Source organism: Cinclus cinclus, chromosome 15 (genome assembly GCF_963662255.1).
Source record: "Cinclus cinclus chromosome 15, bCinCin1.1, whole genome shotgun sequence".
Lineage (NCBI taxonomy): Eukaryota > Metazoa > Chordata > Aves > Passeriformes > Cinclidae > Cinclus > Cinclus cinclus.
Genome location: NC_085060.1, coordinates 1,782,087 through 1,808,948, shown reverse-complemented (window position 1 = coordinate 1,808,948; position 26,862 = coordinate 1,782,087). Strand labels below are relative to the sequence as shown.

Below are 26,862 nucleotides of genomic sequence, written 5' to 3'. Positions count from 1 at the left end.
TGCTGCTAAGTCTGGGCAATTACATCTCCTGAAGCCCCCGAGGGGACTGACTCCAGGCAGCCCCTCATCCCCGTTTTGGCTGAACATCCCAGTAACATTCCCTGCCAATATCCAGTATCAGCTCCATGCTCCAGTCAGCCCCGCAGCTCCTGGGTTCACCCAGAACAACTTCCAACAAAAACATTGCACGTGCCCCTGTCAGGAATGTGAGCTTTTCCCTCAGGGATGAGCCAAAGGCTTTAGTTTGAAGTCCTGCTTTCACAGCTCCAAAGCCAGGCTGGTCTCACACACAAAGGGCTGCGTTGTGCTGGGCACAAACCCCTCTGGAAGGCAGGGTTTGTTCAGCCTCACACTCTGTCCCTGCTGGGGCTGGCTCCTCACCTCTGCTTTTGGAGAGGAATGCTGCAGGGAGAGATTCCTTCAGCAAGTCCTTACAAGGGAGGCTCTGTGAACCCACCACGCAAAGCATGGAATCGTTAAGGCTGGCAAAGACTTTGGAGATCCCCAGGTGCAGCCATCAGCCACAGTCACCACTAAACCACGTCCTCCAGGGCCACATCCACACATTTTTCAATACTTCCAGGGATGGGGACTCACCACTGTCCTGGCAGGAAGGTGGAGCACCAGGAAAATCAGATAGGAAGAGCATTCTGCAGTTTTCATCTTTGGAAATCCTTCCTAAGCTTTCCAAGTCTTGTTCTGGCCTGGCTGCAGCAGGTGTGTCTCAGCCACACCCCAGCACTGCTGCCACCCCACTAAAACACCTCTACAGGGAAAGACGTAGAAAATTTCATTTTTTTTCCCCATAAACACATTGCACTATTCAAGGTCTTCATCTTTGAATTTAATTAAAGAAAAATATCTTAAAATGATGAAGCATGTCTGACTTCCAGCTTCTTTCAATGGCACAAGCCAGTGCAGTAAATTGTAGAAAGCAAGCTCAGTTAGAATTTTATTTTCATTTAAAATAAAAAATAGAGAGAAAACTCTCCAGATGTGAGGTCCTGTTAAAAAAGTGGCTGTTCACTTGTAAACAGAATAAAAGTGTTAAGAACACAGTTTCATACAGCTTAAACAAAACCACTTTTCAGAAGCAATACAAGTATGTTACAACACTGTAAGTACACCAAAAGCAGAAAACAAAAGAATGGCAGAAGAATCACATAACACTGCTTACTAAAGTGATAAATAGCTGATGGTGAATGTTAATAGCTTGGCATTTTTATTGCTCCAATGGTAGTGTGTTGACAAGAAAATGTAGTAAACTGTCAGTGAGACAATAATAAATACCAATTTATGGTTTTGCATATAGAGTTTTGTACCTATAAGAAAAGCATAGGAACTTTTTTATTTATCAAAACCACAACGATGTAATAATTTTTTTTCCTGTTTTAAAGTCACCCATTTAGAACTGAACCCACACTCCCTAGACTTGGGTGTGCATGTTTGAACACTTTTGTGTTCCTCCTCTGGGAAAACACCTTTGCAGGAGCAGGTGGGGAATCACTAAGGAGAGCTTTGATGTTTTCGCCAGAGTTCTGCACTCTTTCAATACTCTCCAGACACAAAACTTTCTAGATACAACCCCAAAGATTTCCTGGATAAAATCTAGAAACAAAATTACTGTCAACATATTGATGTGAAGAAATAAACACTGATTTGGTAGACAGTAGCTGCTTTTAAAAATCTGCTGCAAACTCCCAGTTCCCTTTTCTCCTTCTCTCCCAATGGTGGTGGAACCAGCCAAGGCACTTTCTCCAGCACTTCCACTTATTCTGCTGACATTAATCTTACATTGTTACTACTTCTGACAGATATCAACACTTCACCAACTCACGCTGATTGTTTACTGTCAAAAATGACATTTCCAGTCTCAGGACCCAGAATTACCTGGGATGTTTTTGTATTAAAGGACAGCCCAAGCAAAAGGAATCTGTGTACAGAGTTCACAGCAGTACTGCCAGCTGCCTTCACCTTTCTGTGAGCTATGAGTTCTGTGTCTTTCACATGCAAATATAATACTGCTGCTGGTTTTGCATTTTAATGCAAATTTATCTACTTATTAAAACATGGAGCTTACTGTAAATGACAGGTTTGGCTCTGGTTCTTTACTAGTTGCTTTATGGCCACATAATTAAATGTCAATTAAAACACAAAGACAAAACCCATTCATGGTTTGAAGACTGAACAATTAATAATTAAGGACAAATTAAAATGTATAGGATTTATGTAAACTTTACAAATTAATATGATGTGCTTAAGTGTTCAAGGCCAGTTTGGATGAAACTGAGCAACCTGGGCTAGGGAAGGAGGGGGGTGGAATGACAGGAGCTTTGGGGTCCCTTCCACCCAACCCATTCTATGGTTCCATGAGAAGTGCCTGTTCTCCCACTTGGAAAAGTACAGGGAGAAAACAGAGTCATTGAAGAAGAAAATCAGAACCTGCTGAGATTTCTTGAGGTTTTTATTCACTACAAAGTTCTGGCAGAACAGTAAGAAACCTCCATTGTTCTGTTAATTACTCCAGAAACTAATTTTTCAGGGAAACCCAAAGAAAGAACTGGGTGTGCCTTTTCAGTTTTGGTTTGCTCTGCCTTTTTCTGCCATTATTTTCTCTGCTTCCAGTTAACACTCATTCCCAAAAAAAAAAAAATAAATTGGAGACAACACTTTGCTTGGTTCTGCAAAGGAAATCTGAGTTGCAACGTGTAGCTAATGAGAATTTCAAAACAACACAGGAGGTTTTTATTCATGTTATAAATGCAATTACACATTTAGTTGTCACCAATCTACCAAACAAAGTTTCTGCATGAAATGTGCAGATTTCAGACTCCGAACCATCAGTCTGGGACTGGAAGCAGCACAAACTCCCTTTCAGTAACAACTTGCATAAAACTGGCCTTCTGTAAACACTGTGTACAAGGAATCTGACCTACTGCAGGTATTAGAATGCAATATACAAATACTGTATTTGAATAGCATATTGCAAACTGGAGAGATGCAAATACATTCAGAGGAAATCCCAAGTCACTCAAACTAAAAAGCAACTTGGGATGATGTTGCAGGAGTCAAGATGCTGCGAAGAAATGCCTGGACACTGATAATAAAATCCACCACAAGTTGCAGATGCTCAGTTATCTACTGAGCTGTGCTATTTCTAGTTAGGAAAGGCAGGGAACTTGCAACAATTTCCATTTGCTTTCTTTTATCGAGTGCTCTTGCTTAGGTCAGCCATTAGAGTAAGTTTTTCTACAATGACTTCCCTTCCTAAGATCAGGCATACAGGGAAGAATCCAAAATAATACTGAATTCCACAGGGCTTTCCTGGTTCTCCAGACAGAGCCTGACTGCCAAAACATGTTCAGGAGCGCTTTCAACTGCTGCACCTCCTCCCCTAGCATGCTTTAAAACTCCACTTTGACTGAGATAAAACCTATTTCCACTGGAAGGGACTTCATGTCACTGGACTGTGAAAATGCTGAAGCACAACCACACCACAACAATAACAAAGGTGCTACTTCAGCTTGGATTTGGCTGTTCCTAACTTTTCTCCTTTGTAACAAACATCTCTGATTTGAGCTTAATCTTTCCTGACTTCAAAACAAAATAGAACTTAACATCCATCTATTCCTCACTTCAAAAGAGACTTTAGGGTATTTTGTTAACAGCAGCTGCCATCTACCCCACAAACACAGCTTTTGCAGAGGTGAAGATTTCAGCTCTGTATTTCAGGTGCTGCAAACACCACCTGAAATAGTTTTCCAAATAAAGACAGAAATGCTATGCATTTTTTGTCCATTTACTAAACAAAGTGCAACTGAGCCCTACACATCTGACATATGTACAAACTCTTTATGGCTTTCCCATAAACCAGTGTGGGTGGGGCTGTACAATCCCAGGGGAACGAGCACATGGAACAGATGCTGGGGGACTGTTGGCAATAGAATAAGAGCTATAATACATTCTGTAAACCTTGGCATACCACACTTTACATTATGGAAAGAGTCAATATTTACAAATCCATAGTGGGTAAACTAATGAACCCCCCCTAAATGTAAATGATGATTTTGCAAAGTGCAGGACAAAACCAGTGCTGTTGATTGCAAGTCCTATGCAAGCAGGTTCTACTAAAATCATTACTACTGGAGTTTACCTGGACATTCCTACTGAGGGTTTCTAGGATTGCAACACTTAGGATGAAATATAGGATGACACAGCTTTAGGATGCACGTTGGAGGACAGCAAAGAGAAATTAATAAGGCAGCATGCTCAGAACAAGTTGAAGCAGCACTGATGTTAAGATCCCTAGTGGCAACTCTATCAGTTATTGGTAATGTTAAAAATTCAGAGTGCAACATAGAAGCCTCGTTTAACATAAAAAAAATGTGCAAATTTTTCTCTTCTTAACAAAAGAAAGTAACAGCAAGGAAGATTTCTACTGAAGAACATTTTTAAGTCACAGCAAAGTAGACCATCTTCTTTCCAAAATCATCTACAAGGCACTAAGGGTAGAAAATGACAGGTAACATGAAAGACCAATGTTGTTCCTCAGTCAGGTCGAAATATGGGATATTTTGGTAAGAACTCTATTAATATTACCTGTTGAGGAAGGGAAAAAGACAAGAACTGAAGACAGCAACCAAAAAGTTCAAAGCTTCAGCACAATTTCCATGAACATTAGCTAATTCATAAGATTAAATATATCTGAGATAGTCTGTGAGGAGGGAATGCTCCCCAGGGTAACAAAGCAGATATTCCAGTAATTTTGAAATAGAGGGATTCTGGCTGCTTGGCTTTTTTTGGGGTGATTTCTTTCCCTAAAGCCTACACAATCTTCCCAGCTACGTGTTAAAGTGGATAGGGGAGTGGTAGAACCACAGAAATTATTTGAAATTCTGCTTTCCTACAAGGTCTGTCTTGTTTACAACCATGTGAAATTTTGAACTGGCAAAAAAACAAACAAACAAACAAACAAAAAACCCCCACCAAAACAAACCAAAAACACAAAAGGTCCAACCAAAAAAACACATTACTATAAAGATATATTATTTCTGCAAAATTATTTGAATCTAAAGGAATTATGAATACCACTGGAAAAGATATGTAAGTGTTAAGGAAATACAGACTGGTGCTGGTGTGGGAATCACTCCAATGCAGAAAGTCCCAGTGGGTCTCCCTCATTCCAAATTACAAACCAAACTGCACATCTGTCTGGGAGATATCTTTGTACAGGGTCATTAAGTGAAGGATTTTCTCTTATTTAGTCATAGCTCTGTTGAATAGCAATAATAACAAGTAATACTCACATATTCCATCATATTGCTAGTTTCACATTTCCTTTTACTCAGCTTCCAGTGCAAACCAAGCTAAGGAAATAATTAACAAAGGATTAGCACAGCCTTGTTTGGATGGGTAATGCAGCAAGCAAAAGCAACACTGAATTATCAGATCTATTATTTAGGATCAGTATAAAGCACAGAATTATGACAAGACTGCAAAATCCTTCATTGCCAACATTCCTAAAGCTGAAAAAACTTAAAAGATTTCTTACCTTATGATATAGTCTGTTGTTTTCCCATTCTAATAACTTCTGAATTGATCTTCTAGTCTAGAAAGGAAGTCAGAAGTGTATCAGGAATGGTTCAGCAGCCAGTCCCATCCAGAAGGATCTCACTACTGCGTTTCTGGCTGAGGTTAATTTATAGTAAGTTAAGTTTTATAAAAGCAGAACAAAGCAAAGAAGAAAAAAACGGAAATCTTATCACTTTAATCCCCCACTCCCCTCTTTTCAAAAAAGGAAACACTTGGGGGTTTTTTGTTAACTTAGAATCACTGGAAAAATTTCTAAGACCAAGTCCAACTTAAGCCTGTAGCTTTTCCAGAATTTATTTAGTTAATAAGAGATGCTTTTGAATTTGGTGTTTTTACCTCCCACAGCCAATAAAACACTCTCCCAAATTCTCCTGGCCTAATCCTGCACTCATTGCAGGTGTTCTGCTGAAAACACTGATTGCCATACATTTAATTTCCAGATTTTGCTAATGGAATTGTGATCTGGACCTTGGAAAAAACCCTCACCACCGAACTCCAGTTCACAAATTATTTTCAGCTCTTGGCTACCAAATGTGTCCTTCATGTCCTGCTCCTTCCACGACTCTGGAGAGGAGATGATTTCTCAAGTTTCAGTGATTTTGAAGGTCACAAAAAGACAACTGTGATGATCCTGCATGGTATACATTTAATTTTCATCACTGCATGATTGTTATCACCCCCACAGAAGTGCCAGCATTTTCCTTACTTAGTGCATATTCTCTGTAGCCTTGAGAATTTCATTTAATTAATACCACACCACCACATGTGCATTTATTTAGATTTTTCACTGCTATGGTGGCTTTAAAACTGCAAATACTCCTTTTGTATCCCTCAGGGATAAACCTCTGCAATAATTACATTTACAAAAAGTAGTTAAAATGAACTAAAACAAGTCCTGTAACTTTTTAGTGATACAACTTCAGTGATGAACACTTCAAGTTAACATATTAATGCACTTCCTCGATATTTACTGTTGGGATAAATCAATTCAAAATGTAAACCTCAGAGATAATGGAGATCATGTTTACCTGATATTACTGAAGTGCTTTTCAAAACTATTACTCTGGACCAGATTACAGGAGTGGTCAACTCTGTGTTGGGGGGAAGTCTTTACAAAATAAATTTGTACTTCTTAACAGAAACACCACAGTGAAATATGGGCAATAAACCCCAGCTCTGAAATGTTATGGTGTCTACTGCATATAATATTTTTAAATTTTAAAAACATTTGTTTGGGGTGGAAGGAGTGAGGATGGGGGTGTGAAGAGGAGAAGTGATTTTTCAGTCTAATTCTGCCACTCTTTAAAGGTCATGAAGGCTCAGTTCAGCACTCAATTCGTAGACCTTGAGAAATTCTGGAAATTTAGGGTATCATACACTCCATCCTGTTTGAACTGAGATGAGATAAGCTATTCTTAAAACTATTGAGTCAACTGGTAATTTGGTGTAATTCCAATTTTTTACTATTTTCTCAGTGGAAACCAGAACCTTTTGAATGTGAGGCCAAACTAAGGTTTTAAAATAAGGAAGATGCTACGAAAAGTTATTTAATCCTACCACTAATTAAAAAATCCATAGAATAAGATGAAACATGGACTCACTCTTTTGTTAAGACAGACCACAGGCCACAGGCTGCAGCCCAGAGTGCAGCAGCAGCACAGGCAGCCACAGAGCAGCCACTTCACATTGACAGGGAGGTTCTTCCTCAGGCAGGCGTTCACTCGGCCGATGCTGGTCTTGAATTCCTCAGGGGCCACCTGCAACAGAAGGGCTCAACTTCAGGGAGAGCCAGCACAAGTGTATTTTCTCAGAAATTGCCTCTACAGGTTAAAATGAAACAGAAAATTACATAATTTTCAAATGCACTGGTCACCGAGTGAGCATGAAAAGTCATTTTCCTGCAACAAATTCATTTCTGGTGTGTGCGCTGCACAAAGCTGAATTAAAAAGCCAAATCTTTTAGATGAACAGCCTCATTTGTATTTATTGCACCAGTAATTAATCAATGGGCCTGTAAACACAGTGAGCCCAGACAAAATCAGAATGGGGACACAGCTGGGCAATACATGCACTGGCTACACTGAGCAAAACCATGGAAGAATGACAGATCTCTGCTTTCCAAGGCAATGAGGGAGCTCTGCAGTAAAAATAATTATCACAGAAAGGGAGAATATTGTCCAACTTAATGTTACACCAATCTAAGTCTGAGCCTGTGTGAATCTGTGCCTGAGTGAGGGCTCTGTCCACAAATAACTTCCAGAAGTGGCCCATAATGAAGCCACAACTTCCCTTGTGGCTGCTTCCTAAAATAGGGAAGCCTAGAAAGAAATACACTGGATTTTATTTAAGGCAGAGCAATGCACCTTGTACAGGGTTAAGAAAAAAGCCTTCTTCTTGAAAAGCAGCTTTTTGAAATTAAGGAATAAGTATTTTACACCTGTATTGCCACTGCAGACTCACAGCAGAACCCCCCATTTTGTACCAGAAAGCTCCTTCCTCCAACAACTGCACTGCTCACCTACTCACACACCCCAAATCCCTCATCTCCCTACAGAACCCAAGCCACTTCCATCTGACAAGTCAAACATGGATTTGAGGCAGTGACTCCAAGATGACTCTCTTGACTCTAACACAATCCAGCATTCAAACACACAAAGCAGAATAAATCAGGACCAACAGGAGACTTGACCAGGCAGGCACAACTCAAAACAATGAAAAAAACAACAAAAAAAGGCATTTTAAACCCCCATCTTTCCTGCCTACTCGCCACATTGATGCAAAGCCCCAAGAGTGAGTCTGTACACAAAGCTGTGCAACTGCTCCACACCCCCCAACCAAGCAAGCCCAACTCTGCTCATCTGGCTCTGCAAGCAAGAGCAGCATCACCAACAAAAGTTCATTTAATGACAAAGATCTTTTCAGCAGGGGCAAAGCCAGGGGGCAGGAAATGGAGAGAACCTGATGCTGCTGCCTCTGCCTATTGAGCTGAATTCTTTAAAGCATTGCAGGGAAGGGAGTAAATAAATACAACATCTGTTTCCTGGCCTTTCAGCTCACCAGGCACTACAGAGTCAGGGGGCAGCTGGGTTTGCACACAAACCAGGCCTACAGTTAATAACATGAGAACATAATTTAAGTGTGATTATTTTAAAGCAGGAATTAATAAATACATAGAAAGCAGTTATTTTGCCCCCCCCATCCCCAATTAAATAAGACTGTTTTGTTTCTACAAATGGAGCAACTAAAACAATTGTCTGTTTTACAAGAGACACCCTAGTTTAGGAAAAAAAATAGAAAATGGTCAAAGAAATCCCCTGAGATCCTTTGTACTGAGACATCTGCAATGAAAAAAATCCCATTGTAATGTGGCAAACTGTGCTGTACTTGCATGTCTCTGGAACAATGTTTTATGGATTCCTTTGCCTGTGCCAGATCTTGATTTGGGACATAACAAATAACAGATGCACATGAGCAAAACCATTTCATCTTCTACGTGGGAGAGTGTTTTGTAGAAAAGAACATCTGGGCTGGGGGTTTGCACTAACCTCAGACAGCTGGCTGCAGTCACTGCCTCAAAGTAATCTGAGATTCCTACATTAATTGGCATTCTCAAATCCTAAGGAAGTTTCCGTGGGCCTCATATTTAGATATCTACAAATGGCACTTCCTGTGATAAATCTTAGAATTTTACATTCTGTTTATGTGAAATAGAAAAATAAGTAGGTTTTTTTCCTAGAACCCATTTATACTTTTGTAATGAAACTCCCTAAGAAAAGAGAATGTTTACTTTTCCTTCAGACACAAAATTTACTGGACCTTGACAACAACACAGCTTAACCTCCAAATCCAGCTGAACAAACCTGCCAAAGACAATGGAACAGCACAGCCCAGAATTTAGTTTAACAAGAATAACCCTTATCAATGGTAGCATCCAACACCAAGAGAACTCAACCAGATTCTCAGATCACAGCTAGCAGAAAAATTTGGGACCTAAAAAGAAAGCACAGAAAATTCCCTGTTCCTGTGAGAATTTTTAGGGAGTCACTGTTCACATCAGGTTAGCATGTTCCTACATTTTAGGAATAAAGTTGAAGTACTCTTCTTTCTGCAGAGCAAATGGCTAAAATAAAAACCAACTTAGGATGCCACTAAGCAACAGAAAATTCTTCATTTCAGGAATTTTGGTCTATTAAGATGTTTATCTTAATATAATATGATGAAAGCACCACCACCACCTGCTAACTCACCAAATATTTTCATGTAAAGGTGAACCTCTTGGCTGCAACATAAGATGAAATTACTTAAGATGCTTTTGACTAAGCCAAATGATTGGATTGTTTCTGCCTTTAGGAATTGGAATCACAACAAATATTTCTGTCACTAATGACACATCTTCATCTTAAACTAAAGGAACTGGAGACCAAGATAAGCCTCATGTTGAGATGAACAGAAAAAATCACATTTAAGTTGCTCAGTTTACAGCTCAGTAACAGCTAAGCATTGTTACACTGTGATTAAGAACAAAATACCTAAATAACTGTAAATAACTGTTCTAAACTAATAAAGACATGATATCCAAATGAAAGTCACCACAGAACTGCTGATTTTCCTGCCTTCTTGCAGGTACAGCTTTTGAAAGGTGGATGTGAAGGGGCTTATGTATTTCAAATAAACAGAATTACCAGCTCCTCCTGCACAAAGACAGCTCCCTAAGAGAACCTAGTTTTGAGTAATTCTGGAATCTCTTGGAGAGTTTGTGTCTGGCTCTTGAAAAGAATGAGATAAGCACTTTGCTCCTGGCTGTGCTGTACACCTTGGGAAGTGACATTAGCTCCTTTTAGGAGGGGAAAAAAACAAAACAAAAAACATAAAAGGAAAGGAGGGGGTGTCATAATATTTTACAACAGGATGCAGAGGATCTCCAAACACAGGAAGGGAGCCAGTAGGGCCCAGCAGGCCTGATCTTTCTCCTTCAATCACCATGATCAGCAGCCCTATTAATCACACAGCACCACAATGCCCAGCCCTCACTTTATGGCTCACATTGCCCTGCACTGCACACTCCTCTCTGGGCTGGACCCCTTTTGTTTCAAGATCAGAGCAGGAAATTCCACTTTTCCCCTTAAGGATCACTGCCTCCATCATTTTCTGGTCACCTGGAGCAGTGTGTGCTATTGTGCTCTGTATCACAGAGAATATTTTGTTAAAAGCTTCTTTAAGAGAATGAATAGTCCTGTAAAACTGCAGCACGCACAACTTACATTTATCCACCATTCCCATTTAGGCCAAGGTTCAGTTGCATTATTAAAAGTTAAATATTGCCTCTGCATTAAGTGAAGTCAAATCTTTTCTTATAATGTTGCATTGAAAAGAAGGCTGGCTCAGGATTTACAAACCAGGTGAGTTTATGTCTCATCCTGCAAGACAAATATTAATCCAGCTGAATTAGCCAGGCCAAACATCTGACATACCTGAGATTTTCCTTTCCTTTATTATTTTATTGTCTGTGCTTTACCCTCAAGTGTACACATTCACCTCTCCCAAGGAAAGCAAATTAAGTCTCAATTAAACACTGAAGATGTAATTAGAAGCATGTAGCTCTAGGCTAACCTACAACAGCTATGCAGTCTCTGTAAAAACTGGGAGAAATGGGGGAAGGAGGAGGGGAACTCCAGATTTCAGAAAAACAAAATCAGGTTTGCTGCCACCATTATGGTGGCTGGGCAAGCTGAGGGCAGGAAGCTTAAGCAAATTACTGACACAAGAATGTGGCACAAATCTCAAAAGTTTGTGCTTCTGGGAGAAAGGTGTAGCTACAGAATTTTCTCTAATTTGGATTTTCATCCTGCTATAAAAATCTACATCTTCTACATCTGTGTTTATTCAAAAGGAAACCAGTACCACTGAGAACTCCATCAAGCCCATCTAGTGGCTTCATCTCTTACACTCCATTAGCAGATGGGATTTATTATTAATATCAATTCACAGGAGACAGCAAAGCCATTAAACTTAATGTTACACAAGCAATATGAATAAACTATGACATTGTCTTAGAGTAGCTGAGGACTAATGCAAGTTCAGAGTAAACAGTTTAATCCCAATTTGTAAATATAAACAGTCACTGTTATTCATAAATTTTGATTTCTTAAAAAGCAAAAAAATTACATTTTAACAACAGAGAATCCTAAAGTGGGGTCTCAGTTGACTGTAATACTGATTATTGCAAATTATTTCACAGGGTATTTGAAGAAAAACTTACTGGGAAAAATGACTGAATTTTCATTTTCAATAGGGATTATGATGATCGACTGCCTCAACCAAAGGAAAAAGCAGATCCTTTACTTCATGCAATTGACAAAAGTATTAAAAACCAAAAGACCCACAACTGTGGTTTTTAATGTCTTTCATGGCAGCGTGCGGCAGGCAGGAAGAAAAATGTGTTTACCATCTTGTTTGATTGGTGCTCTCCCCTGACAAAAGGGAATTCTTTTCCTTGCTTAGAAAGCCCCTCAAATCACAAGGTAACAGAATATCAAGATTCTCAAGAGATGAGCATCCCTGTATCCAGCAAATCCCTGCCCATGGCACTCATGTAGCACTGATCACACCCACAGAACAGGAAGGGTAAATGCCAACAGAACTTCCTCTTTCCTTTCTTTGCTAAATTAAGTCCAAGCACTCAAATGAACTTTAAATTAAGCTTTTGTTCACTGTCTATTTAACAAGAGGAGGACAATCAAGTGGAAAATGTGACAGCCATTGATGATGGTGTTATGAAGTGGAGACCTGGTTGAAGGCTTGTTTTTTTAATAACCTAAATATATTTTAGAGAGACAGAAAGAAATGAAATTATAGAATTAAATTTCGTTTTAATATTTCTTGCCTGGGATTTTCTACAGGCTTATTCACAATAAACTACAACTTGAATAAAAGAACATAAAGTAGTTTTTTCCAAAATGTATTGTGGCTGCTCAGTGATCAGAAAAGAATAAGCCTCAGACAAGGTTGTGAAAGGCAAAGTGTTGTCAGCAGCCCTCTCACTGGAATCAGTAGGATTTGTCTTTCTGAGCTCAGGACAGAATTCCCAGGCTGACCTTCAGCACCCAAAAACTCCAAGCAGAACCTGCTTTTCAGAAGTACTGCTGTCAGAAGAGCTGGACAACCTCAACACAAGGATTTTATTCATTGTGCTCTGGTGTGAAAATGCAGGAGGAGAAAGCCCAGATGGATGTGGCAGAAGCAGGAGCAGCCATCCAGCTGTGTTTAGTGGATTGCTGCTATGACTCAACCTCTGCAAGGGGCTGCAGAGGGAGTGGAGCTCTATGGGATGACACGAGACAAAGCAGAAAGAGCCAAATAAACTTTTTTCTTCCCAAATTCTGGAAAAGGTACATGAGGGGGATATAAATCAAAGCAAAAACAAAGTGCTAGAGAGTGAAACAGCAGGAAGAAAAAAAAATTAAGAGAAAAAGAATTAAGCAATTAAAAGATTAAAAAAATACAATTACAAAAATAATTTACAACTAACTAAGAATTTAGTGAAGATTGAATTAATAGCTACAAATTACAGTTTCTTACACTTGCATTAAGTAAGATTACAGGACTCCAGGGAAAGCAAGAGACTTGTCACCACTAATTTTCAGAATGAACTACTAATTAACACCCAACAGTATTTGTGAAAATATAGTAAAAACCTGCTTAATTTGTAGATTTACCACTAGGTTTTGTTCTGTAAAGCTTCAGATAAAACGGATTCACTTCCAGAGATTTGTCTAAACAAACTCAAGGCTTGTCAAGCATACTCAAAAGAGAGGTCTAGTATTTGTACAGATTTAATTCACCCAGGAGGGAGCACCAACTCCAGGTTTTTACAAAGCAAGGTTAAGTGAGTGCTGCTTTCAGGTCTGCATGGAAACAGCCGGATCCATGGTGAGCTCTGCTGGGTTTGGAATGTCAGTAATGGTAACAATCACTGCAAATCCTTCTTGTTTCCAGCTCCACTGAGGGAGTGGGCAGAGAGCAGCTGGCTCACACAGGCCACAGGTAACACTTTTGAGTGGGTTCATGCTCAGGTACCCAACACAGAAACCACTGGATGCACTGGCTCTTCCCATTGAAAAGAACAGTTTAATCTCACACTTACCTTCCCTGTCAGAACAGAAGGAAATTCTGTATCAAACTTGTTGCTCAAGCCAAACCTTGAAAACAAAAGAGACAAACAAAATATATTCCACCTAACTTATTTTGTTTCCCTTAATAATTAAAAAAAAAATGCAGTAAGAGTTTTTACTTTAAAAAGAAACCACTATTAATTTCTTTTGCCCTTACATTTGCATTATTTCATGAGCTCTTGATCTAAGTTAATATAAGGTCTGGTGTACCATTCAATCATTCCCAGACACAAACACAGCTTGGTGCCTTACTTCAGTACCTCCAGAAGTGCAAAAATTCTTTTCCAACTGGATGGCAGTAAGTTTCAATCTCTGATTTCTGTAAGAAAAAACCCTCCAGCTATGAAATCCCAGGTTCAACAATCCTTTTATTTTCTTACACATGCAATTGTTCCACATGCAACAGATGAAGTTTGTTTGTTTTTCACCATTATCTTAGGAAATTATAACCATGTGGTTTTAAAAACTTCCTTTGGGTTGAGTTAAGGTACCTCATGCAAAATGTGTAAGAGCCCACACAAAGGACAGTTTTACAACAACTATGAACTTCAAGAAAATTAGGTTTTGGGTACTACTGTGACTACACCCTGAAGTGTTCTGGGGTTTCAGCAAAAGGTTCTAATTACAACCAATGAAAACTCCAAGGAGATGGATTTGGCTTTTAAATCTGTTACCACTTATTTCAACACTCCTGAACCTTTAAAATTCAGTAATTTAACAAAATACAGCAGCAGCTGGCCCTGAGCTACAACCTGTATGTTTGATGAAAGTTAAAGATATTGTGCATCAAATCAGCTCTGCTAAACTATCTCCTGAGTATCTGTATTCAAAAAAAAAAAAATCAAAATACCTGAAAGAATCACTGCCAAAAAGAAGAGCACAAATACATTTGGTATTGTAGGAGTTATTGAAGAAACAAACCTTGCTTTGAGTCAAACAGACACCTGCCATACTCCAAACTGGTCCCTTTTTACCAGTACCAGTTTTGCTGAAATACCACAGAACTGTGGAATGGTTTGGGTTGGAAGGGACCTTAAGGGTTCTAAAACCTTCCCCTGGATATCAGTGCCCATCATGGTATCACACACACACTGTGTAATAACCCAGATACCCAAATCTGACAATGGAAATTGTTCACAAGTACCAAAAATCAAATCAACCTTCAAGAAGAGAGAGGCAGAACGGAAGAATTTGTGCTGTCTCTAGAAATCCAGTAACTGAAATGTTTGGCAACATTGGTGAAGTTCAATCCAGTCCTCCAATGAATAATTTAAGTTAGAGCCTCTTGTAAAGAGCAGTAGTTGTGTAAAACATTTCAAAAAACCCCAAACAGTAAAACCAGTAAGATTTTATAAGGCAAGCACAAAAGTTACTAATGTAGCATATTTCCATTCTCTTTGTAATCTGGCAAGTCAGCCTCCACATTTTGTACCTTTTCTTTTTAAGCTGAAATCTTCCAGTTTTTGTAATGTTATATATTTAGTTTTAAGGAAGCTTGGAGAGCAATGAAGTAGTCTTTTCAGTTTAAAAAAAAAAAAAAGACTAAAATTATAAAGCACATTAGCACATTCACAAGGTTACTTTGAGGAACACAGACTTTTCTGTGCATCAGCAATGGAACGACCTGAAATGATCACAAAGTAGGAGCAATCAGACAGCACAATAAAAGAAAAGTCAAGAATTATTTACTCTACCCATATAACAGACCAATTCCACTAAAGCATGCCAAAGGCCCATCTTGTCCACAACACTGATTCTTACAGTGGCCAGGAGCAGAAGCTTAGGAAACAGCAGAAGAAATGAAAAAAAAAAAAAAAAAAAAAAAGCAAACATGTACCAGCTGCTCCTCAGACATTTCAACTTCCTAAGACACAGGTAGTGTCTTTTAGCTAACTGATCACATACACTCATTAAAATTCCCACTGCACCTCAATTTCCACAAAAAACAAGATAAAGCAGTGCTTTCTGATTAATAAATCTCATCAAGAATGCAAGGTCACAATATGTTTTGGGCTAGATTTCAAAGCTGATGTCATGAAACATATTAAAACCCCAAAATTTCTATTAATTGCCAAAAGACTCCCTTCAGTTGCAGCACATCCAGGAAACCTCAGTTACAGAAAGGCATCTCTCATACTGACACCTGTGAGTGGCTAAATAATTTAACTTTATGTTTTAATTATACTTGAAACACTATATTTAATCAGAATCACTGATGGTTTTTAGCACAGTTCTACTAAGAAGTTTCACAAACTATTCTGTGATTATTTACTACAGGGTTCAGAAACATTCAACTCCTGCTAGATGGAACAGAGGGGTGACTCAACAACCAAGTAAAATAAAAACACTGAAGCAGTATGTTACACAGTTTACAGGCAACTTTATAAAAGTACTGAAGGGTTACTAGAATCTTTCATGCAAAGAAGTTAAAATCTCAAGTCTTGATCAAGAGGTAATTAACTTAATTAGATTTCCTACAACAAACTAGTGATTAGCATGAGCAGCAATCTCTTCTAGAATTCAGTATGTTTAAAAATCACTGTACCATCAATTGCAGTAGCTGTCCTTTAAGTCATTTAAAACAGCAGTTGGTGGTGATTTATTTCTGGGCCAGTTCTGACTCCTCAGTGCATGCTGCCCAATGTGTAACATTTAGAAATTCAGATCAGTCACCCACGTCCTTGGGTTGCACTTTTCTCACTGCATGACAAGTACCTCTAAAAGCCAGGCACTGTTTCCTAGAGGCTGCAATAGAACTAGGATGACCTCACTTGCCAGTTCTGGCCCTCCTTCCCTGTTTTCATGGATGGCATCAGGCAAATCCCATCACCACATTTTCCTCCATCTGTAGAGTGGCGAGAACACAACTTGTCCTAAGGAGCTATAATAAGAGAAATGCAGAAATCCCTCAGTGAAAGGCTAAAATGAACATCTTGAACCACCAGTTGCAAACCTCACCTGCAACAGGTACCACGAGATAATGTTCATTAGTTTACAAAGCAGGAGCTCGGGTTTTCTGCCCCCACAACTGAAACAGGAAGATTTTGGAAACACTTTCTTACATCTGAAAGAGAAATATTTATAGGTGCTTTGCCTTTTTATTTTGTTTGACTTAAACCTCACCTCACTCTCATTTCCCCCACTCCTGTATTTATAGATAGTTATCAGCCTTACTAGACTGCACAAGTTAAACCTGTTTAGTGAAGCTCTCCAACCCCCTTTGAGCACAGCTCCCTTCCCCACACCTAATCCAGGTTATGTTTAACCTCTGTGCACGAGTGGAGCTCAGATCCCACACTGCTCTTTATGAGGTATCAGCTGAGCTTTGGCCAGCATTAGATGGTAAAGATGATGTTCCTCAAGAGCCCTGAGCTGAAATCTCCTTGAGCATTTTAATTTTTCCCAGTTCAGACCATTTTCCTGTGAAGCCAACAGAGCTATCCAAGAATCCTTACCCATGGATGATGTTTTAGAAAATGAAGCTTTCGGTAACAAGTGGAAGGCTGAGGTCATTTGCTATTTTAAATATGTGAAAGGTGGAACAATACCAGATAATAATCAAACATTCTCTCAATGGCTCTTCCCTCCCTTCCCCAGCTGATGAAAATAAACTTTCCATCTGCACCTGAACTGTGGGTCCCTGTGGCATTCCTACAGGGAGAAAACAGGATGGAATGCCAAAAGGTAACTTCTAGCCCAAACCAGGAGGTTTGCAGACTTCAGCAGGAAGCTGGACACTAATAGCAAAAATAGGTTTAATGGTTATTTCATTACCTCATTACCATCCATCCACACGGACTTAATGATATGGAAAAATTATAGCAGATAAATACAACCCTATAACCAGGTTACAGTTTGGCTACTGCTCTGTTTTTGGAAGTTATTGCCTTTGCTTTGCCAGCCATGACTCAGTCTTCACTACAAATGTCTGTGTGGAGATACTTGGATACACCAAGCAGAGTCACACTGACTATGGGAAAAACAGCAAACAAGGTGTTTGTAACTCACCAGAATGGAATTGCAGATGGAAAGGCATTTAGTAGGACCTCGTAAATTATCTCTGCTAAAATTCAAAAGCTTTCAAAAACAATAAATATGACAAATTTTTTCAAAAAATCCTGGATAAGATGAACACAGATTTTGCCAACCATTTTTACACACATCCTCTCTGACTAAAACAAGCAACACTTTACATGTTCACTCTTACCACACACAGGGGTAGAAGGACTAGCAAAAGTGGGAAAAGCAAGATTCTGCTAAATACCCTCAGAAAACTCTTAGAATTTATATTTAGTACTGCTGGATACTGCAGAATTGTTACTCTGTTAGAGTGAGCAGATCACTGACAAGGTCATAAGAATAAAGTCTCTTGAAAGAAACCAACAGTGTTTGAATCTACCAACTTGGGAGTTCAAGAAGAGAATTGGACACGAAAAGCTGAAGCAGATGACTCTGGAATTTGAGAATTATCCCTTCTCTATACACCAAAAAGCATTCAACAAGGCCAGTATCAGTTAAGGAACAGGAGACATCTGAAACAAAAATCCAAGGAAAACAATGGCTTTATAAAGAGAGCTGGTTTTCTTTTTTTTTTAACAATATCTGAGTTGTCAGGACAGACATTTTCATTAGCAGTACTCCAGACAGGTTCAGAAAACAAACCCAGGTTTTCCTGGATGACGTCTCTCCCCTCAGTAACTGGAGCAGGCTGTTTCTGCAGCCAACTGATTTCAAAAGCAGCAGCATCTGTGTGATCAAAAAGTGACAGAGTTCCAACACACAAACTCTTTGGGAAGCAAACCAGTTCCCATCTAATAGGTGGTCAGGATTATGGATTCCAGTGTCCAGGGTTTACTTGTATTTTATCAGAAACATCCAATAACTGCTTTTACAAGTATAAGGAGATTTAAAAACACAAGAGCAAATAAAAGCTGCCTCCTACCATGCAGGTAGGTCCTGTTACAGGAGGAAAGCTGAGAGGGGTGGGAGAAAGGGAAAATCAGCTGGATGGGGATTCAGCTCAGGTGGTTACAAGGGCACGTAGCTACTAAGGATTTCCACTTCATTGACAAGAGTGCTTTTTTTGATGTATCCATCACTAGTTCTCGGAGGTGCTCCTGCCCATCCCAAAAAGATGCTGGAGCCAAGTAGGAACTGCAAGTAACACCACTAAGACACAAAAAGCATCACAGAAGGAAAAGCAGACGAGTGTGTGATGTTTTTTCCAGTTCTGTGCTTCAAATCAGGTAACTCCTAAGATGAGTACTTGGTATTCTGAGCATCTTGCTTGTGTTCCACCTCTCCTTTAGTCAGGCCAGCAGCTATCTAGGGTGAGGACACAAAGAAATTCCATCTGCACGAGCAAATGCACTGCGGTGCAGCAGAGCAACTCCCCACTGGCACCAGCTCAATGCAACCCTGCTCCAGGCTTCCACGAGGACACGGTACCAGATCCAGCACCACTTCCCATGGGATGGGAGAGCCTTCCCCACCCCGTGCTTTTGCTGCAGGGCGTTAGATCACACTGCACCTATCTACAGAGAGAAATGTGAATTTTATGCAATCTAAAGACGGAGCCAAAGCAACACAAGCTTGGTGGGTCTCTGCAATATATAAATTTCAATACTTTCCCTCCCTGTCATGAAAATTAACGAGACAACCAACAACTCGTTAAGGATGCACTTGGTTCTACTAATTCTTCAGCGTGCTGGAGCAGGAATGCTAAGAAAATCCCAATGAGTAAACATTACATATAAGGAATCACAGCTTGCTCGTCTTCTGTTCAGCTGTTTAAATGAGCAGCAAACATTCTGGCTCATGCTGTGTTCCAGTGATAAAAACACTCAATCTAAACCAAACTCACAACTAACTTTGGAGCAGATAAAGTACAGCACAGGCAGGATCCTCCTCTGCAGTGCAGTGTGAGGGCTCCTTGGCTCAGCTGTGGCACACAGGGGTCACAGCGAGATGGTCTGAACAGCCTGTTCGTCCTCGCATCGCGTGGACTTTGCTTTTTATCTAACAAATCGTTTGGATAAAGAGGAGCAACCAGGGAGGGCTGCCAGGGCTGCGCTGCAGCCTCTGCACCCAACAACCAAACTCCGGCTGTTCATTCACGGCTCGAGGTTCCCCCGAGCTACCGGAAAATACCCACGTTGAAAGCACAGCTCCCCTCACAGAGCAGGGGAAGGGGGCGCAGGGCTGGGGCCGACAGGGCCGGGGCACGGTGCTCCCGCTGCCCTCACCCCTCCCGGCGCTCTCGCCCGGCTCCACCGCCCCGCCACACCGGCCCCTCACGCTGTCCCCGCTCCTTCCTTACACGGTGATGTGCCCGGCGCCCCGTACCGCTACGGGATCGGGCGCATCGCGGGGCCGGGGCAGCTCCTGGCTCCGCACCACGGGCTCGGGCTCATCCTGCTCCTCCTCGTCCTCCTCCTCCAGCTCGTAGATCGTGTCGAAGTCCGCCATATTGGGCAGCAGGACGCTCATCGCCGGCCCTCCCGCCGCGCCTGCGCAGCGCGCGCCGGGGGCGGGGCCGCGGCTCGGGCACGGCGGCGGGAGGGCGGCGCGCAGGCGCAGCGCGGCCCGGCGGGGCTGTGGCGGCGGTGAGGGGAGCTCGGGGCCGAAGCGCGCGGTGCGGCGGATGGCGCCGGCTTTCCGCAGGGGTGGTGCTGACCGGAGGCGGCCGCTCAGGTGCGCTCGCGCCCGCTCCTCGCCGCGGCGAGTAACGAGCCGGTCCGGGGAGCTGCTGAGAGAAGTTAGCGTTGGTGGTTCTAGCGAAGCCGGCGTTACCTTGTTGAACTCTTGTTTTCAGTGGCCCGCTCTGAGCGTTCCGCGTACAAGGAAGCGGAATAGCTCTGTTACCGTTAGCGCTTATAACTCCCCCGAGCTCCCTTCACGCCGCTCCCGCCTCAGGTGCGCGAGGGTCGCGAGCCGGCGTGAGCGGCTCCTGAGGGGAGTTTTAATCTGCGGGTTACAGGGACGCTGGAAAAACAAAACAAAACAACTCACTGGATTTTAATTAATTCAAAAATTAAAATAAAAAAAAAAATCCCACCTCTAAACCTATGGCGTGCAAGGTACCTGAATGTCTGTACTGCTGTTACCGCATTTATGACTCTCCCACCTCGCGCCTCCCTCAGGTGCGTGAGGGGCGCGAGCGGCTCCTGAGGGGAGTTTTAATTTGCGGGCTACGGGGAAGCCTGGAGAAAACCTCACTAGATTTTAATTTACTTAAAGAAAAAAAAAAGTCACCCCTAAACCTTCGGCGTACAAAGGACCTGAATATCCGCACTATTGTTACCGCATTCATAACCCCCCTCACGCCTCCCTCAGGTGAGCGGGGGTTACGAGCGGCTCCTGATGGGAGTTTTAATCTGCGGGTTACAGGGAAACTGGAAAAAAAAAAACAAAAAAACACAAAACCCTCACTGGATTTTAATTTGCATTTTTATAAAAAAAGTAAGCCCACCTCTAAACCTGTGGCGTACAAGGTACCTGAATATCTGTACTGCTGTTCCCACATTTATGACTCGGGCCTCCCTCAGGTGCGTGAGTGGCTCCTGAGGGAAGGCCGGAGTAGGTGCTGATCCTTTTTTTTTTTTTTTAACCTCTTTTCCAGGTACGTTTCTGTGATGGTTTTATATAAAAACAGCCAGGTAGTGCTTTCTGCCCTTCCCCTCTTGTTTTGGCTCTCTATGTCGCTCCCCTGGGCACCTGAGGTGAAGATAAGGGTGAGGGTTGTGGAGTTTTCCCAGAGTTTTGGGATTTGTTGGTAGATTTGGAAGGTGAGTTCTGTGCAGTGTAATGGGGTGGTGAGAGGGAAGAAAATCCACATAGGAATAGCAAAACTGGGGGAAAAAGTTCTTTCAGAATACTTCAGGGGAATGCCCCTATCACCATGCAGGTATAAGATGTTATTGAGGTAATAAGCACTTAATTACTCTCCTACTACAAATGGAAAAGAATAAAAAAAGATTGGTGTTTGTAATTGCAATAGAAGAATGAAAAACAGAATTATGAGGGTGGTGTTGGTCCTTTTTAGTGTTAGCATAGCTTCTATAAAGTGTTGGCTCTGGTATGTGTCCAAATCAGATTTCCTGACTTGCAGCTATTCTAAGGAATGAGCTCACCTCCTCCTGCATGAGGTAAAAACAGGTCTCCATCCTTGTCTCATAAATCATAAATCTCATAATTTATCTCATAAATCATCTTTATTGTTTTTCAGGAGTTTCTAGACTGATGCAAAATGCAGATGACTTGACAGTGAAAATTTTTGTTGCCTCCAAAAGTAACATTTTATGAGCTACAGTTTAATCAGTGCTGCGTGCCCTTACTTCAACACATTATCCATCTTATGTGGAGCTGCAGGTAAATCACACTCTAAGGTAGAGAAAAAAATTAAGAGGCAAATTGTTATAGAATGAAATTTTGTTCTCCTACTTTTGTCAAAGTACTTTTTTCTTATTTAGCGTTGAATGTTGCAGTAAATTGTGGAGAAGGTAATTGACCAAATCTGAAAATACATCCTGTTTAGAAACATGATAAAGGGAAAATTATTCTATATTAAGGATCTGGTATTTTTTCTACTCGTGTTTGCATAGATTCATTATCAATGGGAAGAAAGTGTTGAAACAACTGAAATAAAGATATATATATAGAGAGGGGTATTAATAAGGTACTGGTCTTTTCTTTACTCTCAGTTAAATTCTGGATGTTTGCTTTAACTGGTGTGAAACCAAAAAGGTGAGTGTTGTAACTGAGAGCACTGGAAGAAATGATAGCTCTGATGCTGTGCATTTACATTATTGGTTTTAATATTCAGTTGAGATTGTCTTGGTTCATGGCTGCTTTGGGGAACAGTCTATGGGAAAGGTCATACAGTGGTCTGGATTGAAAGGGGACTTAAAGCCAAGGGCAGGGACACTTCCCACTATCCCAGGGTGCTCTAAGCCCTGTCCAGCCTTGCCTTGGACACTTCCAGGGCTTGCATGTGTTCAGTGTTTTTCCAGTAAAAATGTCTTGGAAGTTTCACAAGGATGGAAGAGCAAGGGACAAGCAGAATGTGTGCTGGAAAGTGAAATAAATCCCATGGACTTCTCTGCAAGGATGTACAGCTGTGGCATTCAGTGTGACAGTGGTGACACTCAGGTGTTAGGGCAAGGTGTGGCAAACAGAAACACCTTCTGCACTCGTGTTTAATTGAAAAACCTCCATTTAATGCATCCTGGGTTTTGATTTAATAAACAAGCTGGTGTTACAGACATTTAAATGGATGTTATGCCACAAGGACACGTGATGGCATTAAGATGTGAGCTCCCAAGCAGGTGGTGCAATAATTTGCTGAATTGAGTGTAAAACGAAGCATAACTTAATGTGTGACCTCTTTATAATGAGGGTATGAGGTGTTAACAAACCAAAAAAAAAGAAGTGTTTTTAATTGGAAAATATACTTTGCTACACCAGCTTCATATATAGCATCTTTTAAATAATAGATTGAAATATTGTGCTTTTAAATAATAGATTGAAGTCAAAGTTCAGCTGCAGTTTCAGTAGACTTTTTTTTAATGTGTGTGTGTTCTTTCCCATAGGAGCAATGACCATCTGGGTAAAAATAGACTATTTTAGAAAAAACACCTTTGGTGTCCCATGTCTGTATTTAAAGAATATCTGTTTAGTATTGGATTTGAGAAGTAAATACTGGAGGGAATTTTTTCAGCATGACTTATCAAGCTTTATGCCTTCACAGGAAGAAATAGAACCTTTGTTTTCAGTACTTCTTTAGGATGCTGTTTATTTGATGAAACTATTATGCCATAAAAATGGGAAGATTTGTGGAAGGATGATGGTCTCTGGTAATGTTTATCCACATAAATCACTTCCTTTCTTAGAATCAGAAGTGTTCTTGTGTAGAGCATGAAACACAAAGAACAGAAAAGCCAGGAGTTAAACCAAAGCACAGTATTAAATAAAGGCACTGTTGGGAGAATATGGAAAGGGAATATTAATGTGGGCCTGGGAGATTCTGAGTCTTCTTCCAATGTCCTTTCTTTCTGTTTGTTCCACACAAATCACCACCACCCAGGCATTCTTCAGGAGGAAGAATGTACAACAAGTCATGTCAGGTGAAGTGACTGCCAGGATTCCCTCGTTTCAGACAGGATGAGATTGTTGGATAGTGGGAATACACTCTTGGAGTCTGGAGAATGTGTTACAAGTCTGGTGGACAAACCCTCATGCTTCTTGATCAACTAATGCAAACTTTTCTCAAGGTGATTTGCATCTCACTGCAAAGTTCCCATTGCTTTGTTCAGAAGTAGAAATGTAGAGCTCATTAGGCAAATGTAGATATGTTCATTTGTTGAAGAAAGGCAAGTGAAGAGTTGTGTGTGAGGTTCAATAAAACTGATTTTGTGATACAAATATTTTGTGAAGTCTAGAAGGGCTTTGGCTTTGTGCAGGGTTCTGAGGCTCTATGCTGCCTATACTGAAAACGATGTAGATCAATTTTCAAAAATAATCTGAGTTTCAGGAGGTTGTCAAGTTTCTGATCCAGGGTTGTTTTTTTTGTTTTTTTTTTGACCAGGATGACTACTGCAAACAGTCAATTAGGGGTTTAAATTATGCTACCTTTGTAAACTGATACTGTAAATATATTATAATGAGGCACTTTCCCATTTCCAGTCTAAGCTATCTGTAATTAAGAGTACATCTGTATTTTTCTTTCTTTTCTCCCACTGATCAATATTTAGAAGTAAATTAATAAAGCAAATTCACTGTGGTGCTACACTGGGTGTCAGCAGGAGCAGTTTGTGCCAGAGGCCCTTCTTGATGAGGTATTTCTGGACAGTGGGACTGAGGAGGGCAGTTCTGCCACAGCTTTGGCACCTCTCTGGATTCTGATAAGAATCGAGGTGATTCAGATAAATGTCAGAAGGGATTTGCTGGCTGCTGGAATTAGACAGCTGTGTCGTGCAATGTTTTCTTCTGATATCAGTATGCTGTTGAAGGGGCTCACTAGCTTGCAAGCTGGAACCACTGGAGTCAATCAGCTGAATTCAAACAGTGTCATGGTTGTCTATTTACATACAGTGAAAACCAGGAAACTTGGACAGCTTGGGGAAGAGACCCACTGGGTGCAAAGGATGGCATTTGATCTATTATTGTTTTAACTGTTTAACAGTGCGAAGGGAGAGTGTAACTAAAGTCCCGGAGAAGTCTTCAAAGGAAGAAAGATGAATATTGAAAAATGTTATTTATAGCCTTTAGTGTTTCATCCTTGTAAATATAAATTTAAATACAGGGGCTGATCACGCCTGCTGAAGTTTCTCCTTCACAGAACAATGCTGAAGGGTCAAACACAGCTGCCCAGAGATGGTGGAATGCAAGGACTGACTGTGGTGTCTCCATCCAAGTGCACATCCTGATCTCATGTTCCCATGCAGAGCCATGGATGGGCTCCTGTCAGCCTGGCCTGGAGTCCTTAATGGGCCTTTGAAATGTGCCAGCATGGAATGCTTGATTTATGTTTTGGTTTGGGATGATGTTTTCTGGCTCATGGCATAGCTGCAGTCTGATAAAGTGTCTAAGGCCTGCGAGAGGCAGGGGAAGGATTTTCTTGGAGCTACTTGCCATTGTCCCCCTCTCTGGCTTTGCAGCCTCCTGATCTGATACTCTGACTGCAGTTACTCTCTGATAGTTTACTAAAAAATATCCTGATTAGTTTGAAGGAGTTTAATATTTTTTCCCTTAGATTACTTTGAGAAACAGCTGTGCCACTGCAGTGAGGCTGAAAGGGACGTTGTGATCCATATTGGGGATAGTTATGCACAGCAACAGATAAGGGGAATAACTTCTTACTAAACTGTAGTCAGAGAAGATAATCTGATCCACTCTGGAGGCTTAGAGATCTTTATCTAGTGGATGAAAGAGACTCTCCCCTAAATATTTATTAACATATGCTTGGGATACATTTAAAACACATCTGATGGATAAAATTTGGGATAAAGATCATGAAAAACAGATTTTATTGACAAGGCTGATATTAGACATGCCAGAGGAGGTGCTTTGTATCCCATTCCAAGTCTAAAAACATCTAAAATGGGCTTGTTTTGAGTGATTCCTTTACAGCTGTGGTTGTTCTGAGTGCAGGCAGTGGCTTCAGTGGCTCCTCTGAGCAGTTTGTCAGGGCAGGCTGGTGTTTCCTGACTGCCTGGAGCTTGGTTAGAATCTGCAAGATGATGATTTGAATATGTTGAATGTGAACCTGGTAAATAACTGTGTTTCATTTCAATTTTGTCATAAATGAGGAGGGAAATCTGAAGCAATGCGTTTCTAATACACAAATATAATGAATGGTGTGCTGTGTGTTATAGCTGTACTTGCCATTTCTCCTTGTTCATATGAAAACTGAGCAGAGGAAAAAAAAAATCTGAAAACTAGAAGTTTTTTCTCTTTCCATTTCTGTGCCACCACTAAGCCTGACAAAAGCCCTCTCCTGGTTGCCATAGAAAAGGCCCTTCTGCTGATTTGAGGTAAAGGTTCACTTCCCTTTTTTCTTGCATATATAAAGTTGGAGTTTCCTGAGAGATTATTTTATCTTCTACATCCTTTCTGTATAGAAGGACAACTCGGGTAGAGGGGCTGGTGGAACTGGGGAAACTTCTTCTCCCAGGGGAAAAAATCTGGATTTTTTTGTCTGAAGAGCAGAGAAAACGGCATGTGTGTGTCACATGTGCATTTCTGTGAATGTGAACAGAAGCAGCTCTGTGTGTGCTTGTTTCACAACGTGCTCTGGCTCCTAAAATGTCCCTGTGATCCCACTGGAACATCAGCGAGTGGATTTAGGAGATCCTGAGTTAAAGCCATGCAGATGTAGTCTCAGTTTCTCATCGGGCTGAGTTTTATAACTATTTTCATACACAAGCTTTTCTGTTTACAGTTTGTTTGCATTAGAATACACCCATTTCTTTGAACCATATGATAGGAAATGACTAGAAAATATATTGGGGAACCACCCACAAAATGTTCACAGTGAGTAAGGTCTTAATCTGTGTTACAGGATTTCTTCCTAGTTTAGTTTGAAACATTTATGTCTATG

The 26,862-nt window shown here is 40.8% G+C and overlaps 1 protein-coding gene across 1 annotated transcript; it reads right to left on the bottom strand.

Moving 5' to 3' along the window:
* Positions 1-923: 923 nt before the first annotated feature.
* Positions 924-20,252, bottom strand: CHIC1 (cysteine rich hydrophobic domain 1). Its single transcript, XM_062502987.1, has 6 exons — positions 20,083-20,252; positions 13,736-13,790; positions 7,194-7,349; positions 5,552-5,608; positions 5,307-5,366; positions 924-4,599 (listed from the first exon to the last, which is right to left on the bottom strand). Exons 1-6 carry the CDS (start codon positions 20,250-20,252, stop codon positions 4,549-4,551), a joined length of 549 nt encoding a protein of 182 aa, XP_062358971.1. The 3' UTR covers positions 924-4,548.
* Positions 20,253-26,862: the final 6,610 nt, after the last annotated feature.